The 12680-nt window shown below is 64.5% G+C and overlaps 3 protein-coding genes across 3 annotated transcripts; 1 reads left to right on the top strand and 2 right to left on the bottom strand.

Annotated features, from left to right (window-relative positions):
- Window positions 1-2059: 2059 nt before the first annotated feature.
- EMIHUDRAFT_118402 (hypothetical protein) lies at window positions 2060-3553 on the bottom strand (the record flags this gene model as incomplete). Its single annotated transcript, XM_005770916.1, has 3 exons — window positions 2060-2113; window positions 2474-2506; window positions 2753-3553. 3 exons carry the CDS (start codon window positions 3551-3553, stop codon window positions 2060-2062), a joined length of 888 nt encoding a protein of 295 aa, XP_005770973.1.
- Window positions 3554-5606: 2053 nt separating this feature from the next.
- On the top strand, window positions 5607-9149 carry EMIHUDRAFT_118401 (hypothetical protein; the record flags this gene model as incomplete). Its single annotated transcript, XM_005770915.1, has 6 exons — window positions 5607-5780; window positions 5904-6165; window positions 6205-6275; window positions 6356-6726; window positions 6835-7028; window positions 8995-9149. 6 exons carry the CDS (start codon window positions 5607-5609, stop codon window positions 9147-9149), a joined length of 1227 nt encoding a protein of 408 aa, XP_005770972.1.
- A 1882-nt stretch (window positions 9150-11031) lies between these two features.
- Window positions 11032-12072, bottom strand: EMIHUDRAFT_243748 (hypothetical protein; the record flags this gene model as incomplete). Its single annotated transcript, XM_005770914.1, has 2 exons — window positions 11032-11771; window positions 11871-12072. The coding sequence occupies 2 exons, from the start codon at window positions 12070-12072 to the stop codon at window positions 11032-11034; spliced, it is 942 nt and encodes a 313-aa protein (XP_005770971.1).
- Between the last annotated feature and the right edge of the window lie 608 nt (window positions 12073-12680).

Genomic DNA, 12680 nt, shown 5'->3' with positions numbered 1-12680 from the left:
AGCGGATCGGCGGGCGGAGGCCCGTCGCGGGGAGGGAAGGTGCTCCAGCAGCAGGCACGGCTGCGGAGCCCCCCGACGCCGCCCGCCCTCCCCACCCCACCCCACCCCATCCCCTCCCCCAGACCCACCTCCCTCCCCCCTCCCCGCCCGCCGCCAGGTGGTCGCCATGGAGGCGACTCTCTCGCGGATGGAGGAGTCGTTTGCCTTTGCCGTCGAGTGCATGACTGCCGACATGGCGCAGGCGCGCAGGCAGCTGCACAGCCTCAAGCTCGCTCTCCACTCGGCCCACTAGACGGGGGCACCCACCGCTCCCGGTCGCTGTCGGCGTGCGGCCGGTTCGCACCCGCCTCGTCTAGACGAGGCCTCTGACAACACACCTTCCGCACGCCGCCTCACGCTGGCACTCCAGCCTCCGCCGGCCTTGCTCGGCACTGCTTGTCCTTCTGTCTTTCGCGCGCGCGGTGGGTGGGTGGGTGGGGTTGGGGGGGGGGGGGGATCCGTTTCGGCTGAGCTCTGCGCGGTGAGAGAGCAGTCTCTGTACTCTGAGAGGGAGAGGACGCAGACTCTGGGGGGAGGCGGGGCCCCTAGAGGGTACCCATGCGGGGGGGAGATGGGGTCCCATAGCCCGCCGCAGGCGCCGATTTTTTCGCGATTTTTTTGTTTTTTGGCTACTTGTTTCATGAATTTCCTGTAGAATTTCGCGTACTGCGACCATGCTCTATCACGCCTTGCGACAGCCTGTCGGCGCTGCTGACCGTGCCCTGCTGCACAATTGACCACCTGCATAGCTCACGGCCTTAGTATCAAGCATTCAGTGACTACCTGATCGTACGGCCAGTAGGAAGGTGTCCTTCCAGCGCGTGCACGCTTCTGACGCAATGCGCGTCACAAACTGCCTCGGATTGGCTGCTGGCACTCTCGAGGCTATGCCTACACAGCCTCGCGCGCATGGGCAGTCAAGAGGGACCACGCACCTTCTCACGACAGCGCCGGCGCCTCTCTCTTGGACCGGCAAACGTGGTGGTCTCGTGTCACCAATGTGGGACCAGTGCGGCATCGCGCCATCGACAGCTCTGAACTGCGCCTCACCACTGACCGGGAAGGCCGCCAAGTGGGTCAGCACCGGTCGCACATTGTGGCAGCAGTCAGCAGCGCATGTCTGATAGCTAGAACCGCAGCGTCAGGGTCGCAGGGTCGGATCGTGTCAAGCCTCTCGCCCGGCCGGCCGCGTGGAGACGTCGGCCTGTCTGCTGTCTGGAGTGATCTGTCGGCGGTCAGTATCTAGATACGACCGATCAGGTTGGAGTTTTCTGATGGTTGGAGGGTCTATCTGTATGTACTCCTCGAGATCTCTCCAAATCTGCCCTCTGATTAACCTAGCTTAATCGGGAAGTCGGTGCTAGCTGACACTAGCGGAGCCGGAGCCCCGTTTCCGCACTGCGGCGCGGCGCACGGTGCCTCCGGGGGGCCCCGCCTCCCCCCAGAGGACGCAGACGCGCCGAGAGAGCGAGACGGTTCCCGAGTCGACACACGACAGAACTCACGGAACACACGAAGGCTGATTTGTCATGCTCTTCTTGGTCATTACCCTGCGGATTCAAAATTTGAATACGCGGAGGCCCGGCGATATGTCCGGCTCCGGGGGCGCCGCTATAGCCGCTATACAGGCTACACATATCGGTACCGATATGTAGCGCCCCCGGAGGTGGTATGTAGCGCGCCGACCGATATGTAGTATGTAGACCACGCCCCGTGGGGACCGATACTAAGTCATAACACCGGACGATTCCTGTAGCGGGGGTCGCTACATACCGCGACCGCTACATACCGCGTTCAGGCGCGACATATCGGAGGGGCCACTTTCCTGACGACGGCGGTCTCAGTCGTGCACAGCTAGTGCACGCTCTGCCGGCGTCGCGGCAAAACCCAATGCCACTACCCAAGACGCAAGCGCGACACGCAAGTGTGCGCGGAGGGTGCGAGAGATGGTTGAAGTGCCGCCAGCACGCCGCGGGGAGCGCGCGAGGAGGGCGGCCGGAGAGAGGGCGTGCACGGGCTCTCACGAGGCGGCGGCGCGGTCGTAGGAAGGGAGCGGCCCGTCGGCGACGACCACCTGAGGCAGGGGGGGTGGGGAGGGGGGGTGAGAGGGGTCGAGAGCTGGCGAAGGTGCTGCCCTACCTCGGTGCGAGCCTCGCCTTGGAGCGCGAGAAAGCGTCCTCTGCCGCGTCGAGCTGAGGCGGGGAGAGGGGCGAGGTGGGTGAGGGAGAGAGGGGCGACACGCGACACGCGGGCTGGGGATCGGTCGGGTGGCGGCGTCAGGTCGCGCGGGCGTGTCCGGTGCGCTGTCTGCGGCGTGCTCTCCGCGTCTCGGTAGCGGGGATGAGAGTCTGGAGGGGTGAGGGGTGCCGCTCCTCGCCTGCTCGAGCTCGCGGGTGAGCTGCGCGTGGCGCGCCTTTTGGGTGGGGGTGTCGACGACGAAGGGGAAGCGGTCGAGCTCCTCGAGCACCTGCGGCGGGGCAGGGTAGGGCGGGGCGGGGTAGGGCGGTGGCGACGGTGGCGGACGGTGCTGCTGCCGGCAGAGTGCGCGAGCCGCCGGGCGGAGGAGGAGAGGCGGGAGGAGGAGAGGCGGGAGGAGGAGAGGAGGGAGGAGGAGAGGAGGGAGGAGGAGAGACGGGAGGAGGAGAGGCGGGAGGAGGAGGAGAGACGGGAGGAGGAGGAGAGGCGGGAGGAGGAGAGGAGAGAGGTGCCGCACCTCGGCGCGCGCGGCGCGGATGTCGGCGAGGACCCGCACGCAATCCTCGCGCGGCAGCAGGTGGTGGTGCGGCGGCACCTCGGGCGGCATCGCGGCCGCCGCCTTCTCGGCCGCACGCTGCGCCAGCTCCAGCTTGCGGTCGATCAGGTAGCTCGGCAGCTTGCCCGCCGGCTCGGGGCGGCCAAACAGGACGCGCGCGGCGGCGTCGGAGGCGCGCGCGCTCGCCGGCCGCCTCCTGCTCGCGTGCTTGGCCGCCTCGATGTTCCGAGCGATGTAGTCGGTCGGTGGAGGCGAGGCGGGGTGCGGCGCGGCCTCCACCTCTGCCGCCGCCTCCAGCGGCGGCGGCGGCGGCAGCGACTTGGCGGGCGGCGGCGGCGGCGGCACGAGCAGTGGCGGCTCGATCCACGCCGCCGTCCTGCCCGCCCGCGTCACCTGCTTCGCCGGCTGAAGCGGCGCGCCCACGTAAAAATTGCGCGGTGACGGACGGTGGCGAGAGGGCGGTGCTGACGACGGCCGCGCCGCGAGCTGCGCGGCGACACGGGAGGGCACGGCGCTGTACGCGCCCTCCGCTCGCCGGCGAGCCGCCTTGCTCGCGGCCTTGGCCGCCTCCGCCTCTGCCGCCGCCTTGCGCTCGCTCACCTGCTGCTGCAGCTCCTTGATGTGCCGCCGGTTGTCACGGGCGTGGTCGTGCGGCTTGATCCCGTGCCGCCGCAGCACGTCGCGGCAGCCGTGCGTGGGGTAGATGAGCTCCTGCGCCGTCGAGGGTCGGCTGGCGGGGACGGAGACGGCAGCGCGTGGCATCGGAGACGGCAGCTCGCTCGCTACCGGCTGTTGGCGCGATCGCTCAAATAACGCGCCCGGCCGGGCCCTCAGCGGAGCTGGGAATAGGACCGCCGCAAGCGGCGTGGCGTGGAGCGGTTGAGCATCCCTCCGGGGGCCCCTCTGCGCCGGGGAGGCGTTGTTGGAGGCTAGGACGCAAGCGTCCGTCGCCCTTTTCAAACTCGGGGCCCACTCCGCTACGCTCCGACCCGAATTTGGAGGGCCTAAAAGTTTAAGGTGTTGCTGCGCAAAAGGGGTCGGACACAGGGCGCAGCTCATGCTAAGAGCTAGAAGGGGAGCTAGAGCGGAGAACGACTACCCTGTCCCATTATTGCGTACACCAACACCACAAAAGCTCTCTCTCTCCTGTCCTCACTCACTCAGAGGGGGGTCACAACTACCGAGTCTCTCGACTAGCTGCCACGTTGCCGACGGCGAGAGCGAATCTCCTCCTGCTCCGCAAGGAGGGTGGCCAAGGCTAAAGTCTTGCCGGAGCCGCCGGGCGTGTTGACGACTTGGAGAAGGTCGCCCTTGTACTTGTGCTTGTAGAGATGCTCGAGGGGGTGCTTAGTGGGGCGGTGCGCAGCCAGGCCAGCAGTGAGGGGAGGCGCACCCTCACTCTCCTCGGTTGCAGAGCTCGTCGGAGGCTGCGTCACGACGGGAGGGTCGCGACAGCAGTCCTCGGGCGAGCCGACGCGCATGTCCAACCAGCGCCGGGACTCGTTGTGACGGCAGACGCCAGCTGCCTCTCCAACCGCTTCTGCAGCGTCCTTCTTTGCCCGTGCATGGGCTCGATCCGATTCCGCAGCGTGTCGTCCCCAGCGGCGGTGCTGCGCGGGAGGCGGCCGCGGGCACGCTGGGCTCGATCAGCTTTCCCTAGCACGGATTTGGCGGACGTTCGTGGCTTCAATTTTACGTTTGTCTTGGCACACCATGAAGGCTTGCGTCCCAGATCACGCAGTTCGTGCACGGTATTCGGATTTTGCTATTTGTTCGTGTGGGGGTATATTGCAGATTTGTCAATGGTACCGCGTCTGCGACGCGGGCGCCTTGCGGGCAGAGCCCTTAGCCACCCTTTATATCTTGCGCGGTCATAAGAAGAAACTTCGATGAGTTAGAATTTTTGTTTTTCACACATTCGAGTTCCACAATTCGCGTTCCAAAGACCCACCCACTCGCCTTATTAGCACGGAAAAAGAAAGAAAGAAAATATACAACCCAAGGAGGGCGGAGGGGAGGGAGGACGGCACGCCGCCACCACACAGGGATTTCAAGGAGAGGGGTGTGATGCGCTAGCCGTAGTTCACCCTTGGGCGTCCGTCTCTTCCTATCTCTCTTCGCAGTCTCTCGCCGATTCTCGCTGCAACCTTCATGCCACCTCGCGGTCGATCCACTCTCGTCGTTCTCTCTCTTGTCGCTGCTTCCTCTGTCGCGTCGCTCTCCTCTGCCTCGTCCTGCAACGGCGCCGCCTGCCGCTCCCTTGCTCTCGTTCTTCTCCCGCCGTTCGTCGCAGCACGGTCAAGCTCGGGCGGTTGGGGGGGGGGGGGGGTCGAAAGTTAGCAAGCCGATCGAGCGTCCCCTCCCGCCAAAAGTGGCGGATCGCCACAACGCTCTCCCGGACGGCCTGGCCGGCCTGGCTGGGCATCGCCCTTGAAGCTCGGCATCGACCCTTCTCGCCATGGCGGACGAGGGCCCGCTCTCCATCCGCCCTCCGCCGCTCACCCTCCACAGGCATTCCGAACCCGCTCCACGCCTTCAAGCGGCGGTCGAGCATCAACAGCAGCCTCGATGGCTTCAACGCGATGCCAAAGAGTCCTGTCTCGCCCGACGGCGTGATGGAGGAGCTCGGGCCAGGGAGCACCTCGCTTCGGGCGCGCGTCCAGGCAAGGCGAGTGGCCGCGACCAGGCCGACTCAGCCTCGCCCCAGAGGCTTTCTTGCAAGGTGGACGGCGCCCGCTGCCTGCTCTCTCAGGCTCGCATCCCGCCGCCCGCAAAAACGTGCGAACGGCTGCAGGTCGGCGTGATAGGGGCGGGCATGGCTGGGCTCTACGCCGCCATGCTGATCAAGTCGCTCGGCATCGATTTCGAGGAGCTGGAGGCCGCAGAGGCGCCCGGCGGACGCGTGCGCACGCACCACTTCTCCGAGGAGGAGTGGGACTACGTCGATCTGGGCGCGATGCGCGTCCCCAAGATCCCAATCATGGACAGGGTTGTCGGCAACGTCCCCTGGTCCCTGACCAACAAGCTCCCTGGCATCAAGCTAGGCGACTACTACGAGTCGGACGGCCGCGGCATCACCATGTAATACAACGGTTTCCGCGTCGTCGGCGAGATTGACTGGAAAGCCGACCCGTTCCACTTTTCGACGTCAAAGGGTGGCAATGTGCCCGACAAGTTCGTGCACGAGGGGCCCGACCACTGGCTGACGAAGGTGATCCAGGAGTACCTCGACGCACTCAGCAAGAATTTCGAAAGCGGCTTCCGAAAGCTGATGAGCATCGACTCGATGACCGGGCGCCAGCTGCTCCTCGATGACCGGGCGCCAGCTGCTTCTCGGACCCCCATCGTAATTGACAACCTCGACCTGGGCCCGGGTAACGAGGAATAATACTGCCTCATCGAGGGCGGGACAGCTAAGCTGACCGACGCGATGGTTGCCGAGATCGCCGCGGGCCATGGGCCGTGCGTCCAGACCGAGCACGAAGTGCGGCGCCTCACACCCTCTGGACAGGGCGTGGTCGTCTCGGGGGTCGCTCGCGATGATGACGACACTTTTGCGTCGAGTTCTCCAAGCGGTACACGCACGTCATCACGACTGTGACGAACCACGCCTTCCGGCTGATGGATACCACCGACTGCAACCTCTCGCTCGCGAAACGGACCGCGCAGCGCTGCCTGACGTACGACCACTCGACCAATGTGGCCCTCAAGTTCAAGACGCGATTCTGGGGAAGGGGCGCAGCGCCAATCCACGGAGGCACCTCAACGACCGACCTGCCCATCAGACAGGTCGTGTACCCGTCGTATGGCAGCGAGTGGGACACCGGCGTGCTCATCGTCTCGTACTCGTGGGCGGACGACGCGGACTGGATGGGCAGCCTCGCGCTGAGCGACAAGACGCGCGCCATCGAGCTCTGCGTGGCCAACCTGGCGGAGTGCGGTCAAGAGCCTCATGGACGAGCTGGTCGGCTGGACCGTCATGGACTGGGCGGCCGAGAAGCACGCGCAGGGCGCTTAGATACGCCATGTTCACGCCGGGCCAGGTTCAGCAGCATGATTGCAGACCTGATCTCCGCGGAGGTGGACGGGCGGCTGCTCTTTGCGGGCGAGGCAACGAGCGTGCACCACGCCTGGATCGTCGGCTCGCTCAACTCCGCCTACCGCGCGGTGGACGAAATCCTGTGCCGCGAGGGGCTCGTCGAAAAGCGCATCGAGCTGCGCAACCCGTGTGGGGCTCGTGCGACGAGTCCGTCGCGGAGCTCGACGGCAGCCTCCTCGGGCCTGCACTTGAGGCTAGGGGGAGGCGGGACCGGGACGGCCGCGGGTCGGTGAAGCGAGTCTCCTTATTGGTGCTTGTTGCGCGCGCGGCTCGGCGCTCAGTGAGTGATTCCTGTCGGTTTGTGCGGGGACAGTGACCAGTGTGTGTGTGTGTGTGTGTGTGTGTGTGTGTGTGTGTGTGTGTGTGTGTGTGTGTGTGTGTGTGTGTGTGTGTGTGTGTGTGTGTGTGTGTGTGTGTGTGTGTGTGTGTGTGTGTGTGTGTGTGTGACTGTGTGACTGTGTGTGAGGGGCACAGTGCGAGAGTGTCGCGTGTTGGTTTGGGTTTTCCTGTAGATTGAGTGCCGTCGACGTCATCTCATAAGGAACTACGTCGGAGCCCCTGGCCCTGCCTACCGTGGGGCGCTGCGTACGCACATGACCGATCAGACTCGTTCCCGAGTTCAGAGGGTCGCCGATTGAGCTAGGCAGCCTGGTGATGGACGCCACCGCAGCCCTCGTGGCATCTCCCGCAGCGGTCGGCGAGACGGCGCGAGCTCACCAAACACGGGGGGCGGCCCGCAGCCCAGAGGGCTCGCAGTCCAGACGGCCGAAAATCGTGACTCGTGTACCGCCAGCCGTGATCCTCGCCCACCGTAGTTGTGCGTCCTCGTAGTCGACGCCGTCCCCCGTTCAAACACACCTTTGATGAGAACTTGAGAAGTGAAGATCACGCAAAACGACTTCATGACACTTTCCGTTCACCATTTCGTTTTGTGTCTTGACTCATTTGACTCGGTTCAGGAAGGAAATCTAAAGGGAGAAAGACAATGTCCTTTTGGCTCGCCATACAAACGTGTGACGCGCGTGTGCGTGCGGGTGACAAAGAAGGACTGGAGAGCTGTTCCAGGCAACACACGCGCCTGCCTCTGGTGCCACCGCGTTCGTTTGTGATCTGGTGCCACAGAGAGGCGCGCCGGCCCGCTGTTGGGGGGAGCGCGTTGCCTCGTGGGCGCATCACCGCCCTCCTAGGGGATCCGGTCCGGCGAGCTCTTCGAGGGCCTCTCCAAACACCTCGTCAACGCTATAGGGAAAGTCGTCGTAGCCCGGAAGAGCCGAGTCCAAGAGGCTCTGGATGCCCTCTGCCTCGGTCATGCCTCCGGGGTCGACGTTGGAGGCATCTCCGTTCTCTTCGTTCCCCGGCGGGAAGGGCTCTGCCGGCGAGAGTGCGGGCGAAATCCGCTCCGTGCAGGCCAGGAGGCGCGGTGGCCGCTTGTTGGCGGGCGAAAGCCGCTCCCGGTGCAGAAAGGACTGTAGGAGCTTGTGCTCGTGCGGACACGAGCAAACGCACGTCGCACTGCGCCCGTCCACGCAGGGCCCGTCGGGTGGCGAGTGGCGTACGACATCGCGCGCCCGGGCCGCCAGACCGAGCATGCCGCGCAGCGCCTTGGTTGGCTGCGGGCAGCGAGCGAGACGAATGAGGGAAGGCAGCAAGTCAGTCAGCGCGGTGTCACCCGAATCGCCAGACCACGGCCGGATCGGGATGACGTGATCGGGCTGGCGAGCGCCAATGAAGGGCAGGTCCTCCAGCAGAAGCACACGCGAGACGTCGGCCGACACAACTCGCAGATCCTTGAGGTAGAGGCCATGCTCCTCGACGCACGAGCAGCGGAACCAGCGTCGCTGCAGCACGCGCTCTGTGTCGAGCCAGTCGAGCTTCTCGGTGGCCACGGATTTTGGGCTCGCGGTAAAGACGCCGAGCTCGAACCGCTGGGAGGCCTCGTGCAAAAAGCGTGCGAGGTGAGGTCGCTTGACGCACCACGTCCGAGGCCGGCCACAAGCGAGTACATCCCCAGCGGGCCTGTCGCCAACAAAGGTGTGCACCAGCGTGTTGTCCAGATCGAGGAGAAGGAGACTTCGGCTCGCCGGAGCGTCGGCCTGTTGCGCAGGTGGTGGAGCGGCTGCGCCGGCGCCGGAGGGCGATGTACGGATGGTCTCGAGCAGCCAGAGCGCAGACGTCGAGCAGGGCATGTCAGCACCCTTTTCCTTGAGTTCGCCAGACCGCAGCAGCATCGGTCGGGGATCGATGGTCGGGGAGACGTGAGGTCGGTGCTTTCGGGTTCGAGGATCGATGGGTCTCGATGGACTGGCAGACGCCGCACACCGAGGTAAAGAAAAGCGCACCACTCGCGATGCCAGCAACCATTCATGCGGAAGCTTGACAAACACGCGGCGAGGGCGACAGCAAGAGTCGAACGGGCGGCGCCTGACTCAAAAGACACAGCCGCATTCCCAGCGCATTCCTGAGACGCACGAGGCCGAGGGCAGCCTCCTTAAAGGCAATGGGGTCTAGATTTGGGAGCGCTCGCCGAAGAGGAGTACGACAAAATAGCGCCCGTGATTGCCTGCACGCTGCCCGCACTCACGGACTCCATACCCGAAAGAAAGAGAGGGGAGCTCGCAGGAGAGGTGACGAGTGAACTACAGGTAGTGGGGAAGGCAGCCTCGATTGCCATACAGACATGGGTGCGAAACAACGAGAGCGGCCGCACACTGCTCGGTACCCCCCCTGCACATCTAAAGTCATGGCCGACCCCCCCCCCAGCAGCAGCGCTCTGCTGCTGGGGGGGTCGGGACCCCCCCCCCCAGCAGGAGCGCTCTGCTGCTGGGGGGGTCGGGACCCCCCCCCCAGCAGCAGCGCTCTGCTGCTAGGGGGTGCTGGCATCTCTGTACCAACAGCTGTAAGTAAGTACGGTAGCGTTCCAGTCGTCGGCGAGGTGCTGGAAATCGATATTAAATGGCTTGAGGGCGAGCCGCATGGCTTCCACCACGTCGCTGCCCGCCATTGCGGCGACGCGTCGCGGCGGACCTGACAGTTTTGCCGCGCGACGGGCCGCGCGCGCGTTTCGAAAAAAGAAAGTCCTTAGGCTCAGTCGATCGATTTCGACGAGCGAGCGATCCGAGGATCGAGCGGGGGACCGATAGGCTAGAGAGATCAACGCTGATCGGTCATCGTCAGCCGAGACGCCCGAGTGAGTGGCTCACTACACGGCTTTTAGTGTGGTAGTACAAGATAGACTCACATGGTCACAAGTCTTTAGTAAAACGCCAGCACTCGACACGACGAAGGTGTATTGGGCTCGAAGGCGCGGTGAACACAGCCGCCTCGAGCGTACCGCTAAAACACGAGCCGAGGTGGGAGGGGGCGGCGGCGGCGAAGAGGCGGGAGCCGGGAGAGCTGGGTCCAATGCCCTCTGCTGCTGGGGGGGTCGGGACCCCCCCCCCAGCAGCAGCGCTCTGCTGCTGGGGGGGTCAGACCCCCCCCCCTAGCAGCAGGGATGACTTTAGATGTGCAGGGGGGGTACCGAGCAATGTGCGGCCGCTCCGACAAGACCAAGGCACGGGCAGAGGAGTGAGAGAAGAATATAGGGTGGATAAAGCGCCTGTTCACGGCATGGAGGGTGAGCCGCGCGCGCGCCGGAGCCCGCGCTCGTGATGGCCTATGGGAAAAGTCCTAGTAGGTTCCTGGAAGGTTCCTAGAAGGTTCCTAGGAGGCTAGCCCGCGCTCGTGATGGCGCCTGGCTAAACGTAATGAACGTAGAGCCGAACGGGAGGAAGCCGGGGAAGACGACCCCGAGGAGGACGACACACCAGTGGTAATCTCGTCGTCAGCTGTCACGATGCACCCGAAGGGGACCCCAGCGCCAGCATCATCGGTGGAGGCACAAGTGTCCGAAGAGAGAGAGTGGACCTGAGCAACGATATGACTTGGCGGCAAATGATCGCAGTGGGCGTCAGAAGAGTCGTCCTTGCGCGAGGAGAGCTCGATAAACTCGAGGGGCCAGGATATGCCGCGAGGAGGGCAGAGTTGCGCCGAAAGGCGGGAGAAGCCGCGAGAGCAAGGGATCGGCAGGCGGCAGAGACACGGGACGGAGACAGACACGCACACACCCTCCACGCTCTCCCCTCTAACTCCACCCCCCCCCCTACTCCACGATGTCGTGCAACTGTGCGTATCCTCTTCTCTCGGCCAGAGTCATCTTTGGGCGCTCCGCGCCGCCGCCGCCGGAGGGCGTCGTGACCGTCGCCGTGACGGTCGCCCCTCCGCCGGCCGCTGCTCGCGGCGCCGAGTGATCAAAGAAGGCGCCCGAGACGAGGGCGATCTTCTTCATCGGGAAGTTCTCCTCGACCACGTGCACGCGCCGCGCCATCAAGCGGTACGTCGCCGCCACGAGCGCCGTCAGGCCCAGCGAGGTGAGCAGGTTGGGCGCCTCGGCCAAAAAGGCAAAGACTGCGCCCGCAGCGAGGAAGGAGTAGATCGAGAGGTAGACGAGGTACGAGACGAGCTCGTACTCGGCGAGGATGCCCTCGACGGCCTTGTTCATCGACCCGTCCGGCCCGCGCAGCGCGAGCCCAGGCCCGAGCATCGTGATGGCCGTGGTGCCAAAGGCGGCCTCGAGCCCGCAGCACATCGTGAGCAGGTTGGCAGCCACAAAGAGGGCCTGCCTGTACTCGCCGCCGCAAGGCACGCACGCGCCGATCGCCGCGCTGTACGTGGTCCCCGTCTCGCAGTCCGACGAGTCGCACGGCGCCTCGTCTCCGCAGGCCTGGCAGCCGCCGCCCACCATCGCCTCGCCGACAGGGCACTCGGACCACTCGGGCGCCTGGTGAGAGTGCCACCCGCAGTTCGCGTCCTTGAAGTAGTCCAGCTTGGTGTAGACCAGGCCTACGGCGCGAACCCAGCCTCCGCCTCCTCCGCTCCTCTGGTCCCGCCAGGCAGGTGCGCGAGCGGGGCGGGGTGGTCGCGTGCCGAAGAAGCCAAGACCCGAGAATATCGCCGACACCATGCCCATGGTCCGGCAGTTGTTCACATACAGCTCGAGCTCGCGCTCGCGGATGGCCAGCAGCCTCACCTGCACAGCCGGATTTGCGGTTACAGCAGGTGAGCGTGAGCTGGTGCCCGCCGAGAGACGGCGCCTTTGCGCCTTTGTACGGTTCTCCAGCGCAGCCTTGTCCGCGTACAGCATGGCCCGTCGATGCGAGGATGGATGAGATGGCGGAAGGCGGTTTAGTCGCGCTACAGACGCTTCTACTGCAAGCTGACACGGACGAGCGGCTCCCGGACGAGCGGCTCTTGGATGTGCCGCTCCCAGCGGCGTAAAATCGCGGCGCTGGTATTCTTTTTTGTGTTTTTAAGAATTCTTTCTTGTCAAATTCCCTTTTCTAGTGCTATTTGTGGTGCCCTCCAAGAGTTTTTAGGGTCGATTCCGCATGGAACGGGACCCCTCGATCGTCTCGCCCTCCCTCGCTGTCGGAGGTGTGTTCATCAAAACAAAACGGAATGAATGCAATCAACCTGGCAACCCTGTCTGCACGTCTCGCGCGCGCGGAACAGGGCTCCAGGCCTCAAATGACGTGTGAGTGCTAGACTTGTTTGGTATTGCTAAAAATCTCTCTCTCAAAAGCAACACACTATCTCAAAAAAAACGAGCGAGCCACATACACGAACGATGAATGAACAACTCTAACACTCACACGTCATTTGGGGCCTGGAGCCCTGTTCACGCGCGCGCGAGACGTGCCGACAGGGTTGCCAGGTTGATTGCATTCATTCCGTTTTGTTTTGATGAACACA

Source organism: Emiliania huxleyi, assembly GCF_000372725.1.
Source record: "Emiliania huxleyi CCMP1516 unplaced genomic scaffold EMIHUscaffold_398, whole genome shotgun sequence".
NCBI classification, from domain to species: domain Eukaryota; phylum Haptophyta; order Isochrysidales; family Noelaerhabdaceae; genus Emiliania; species Emiliania huxleyi.
This window is presented reverse-complemented; position numbering and strand designations above follow the sequence as displayed.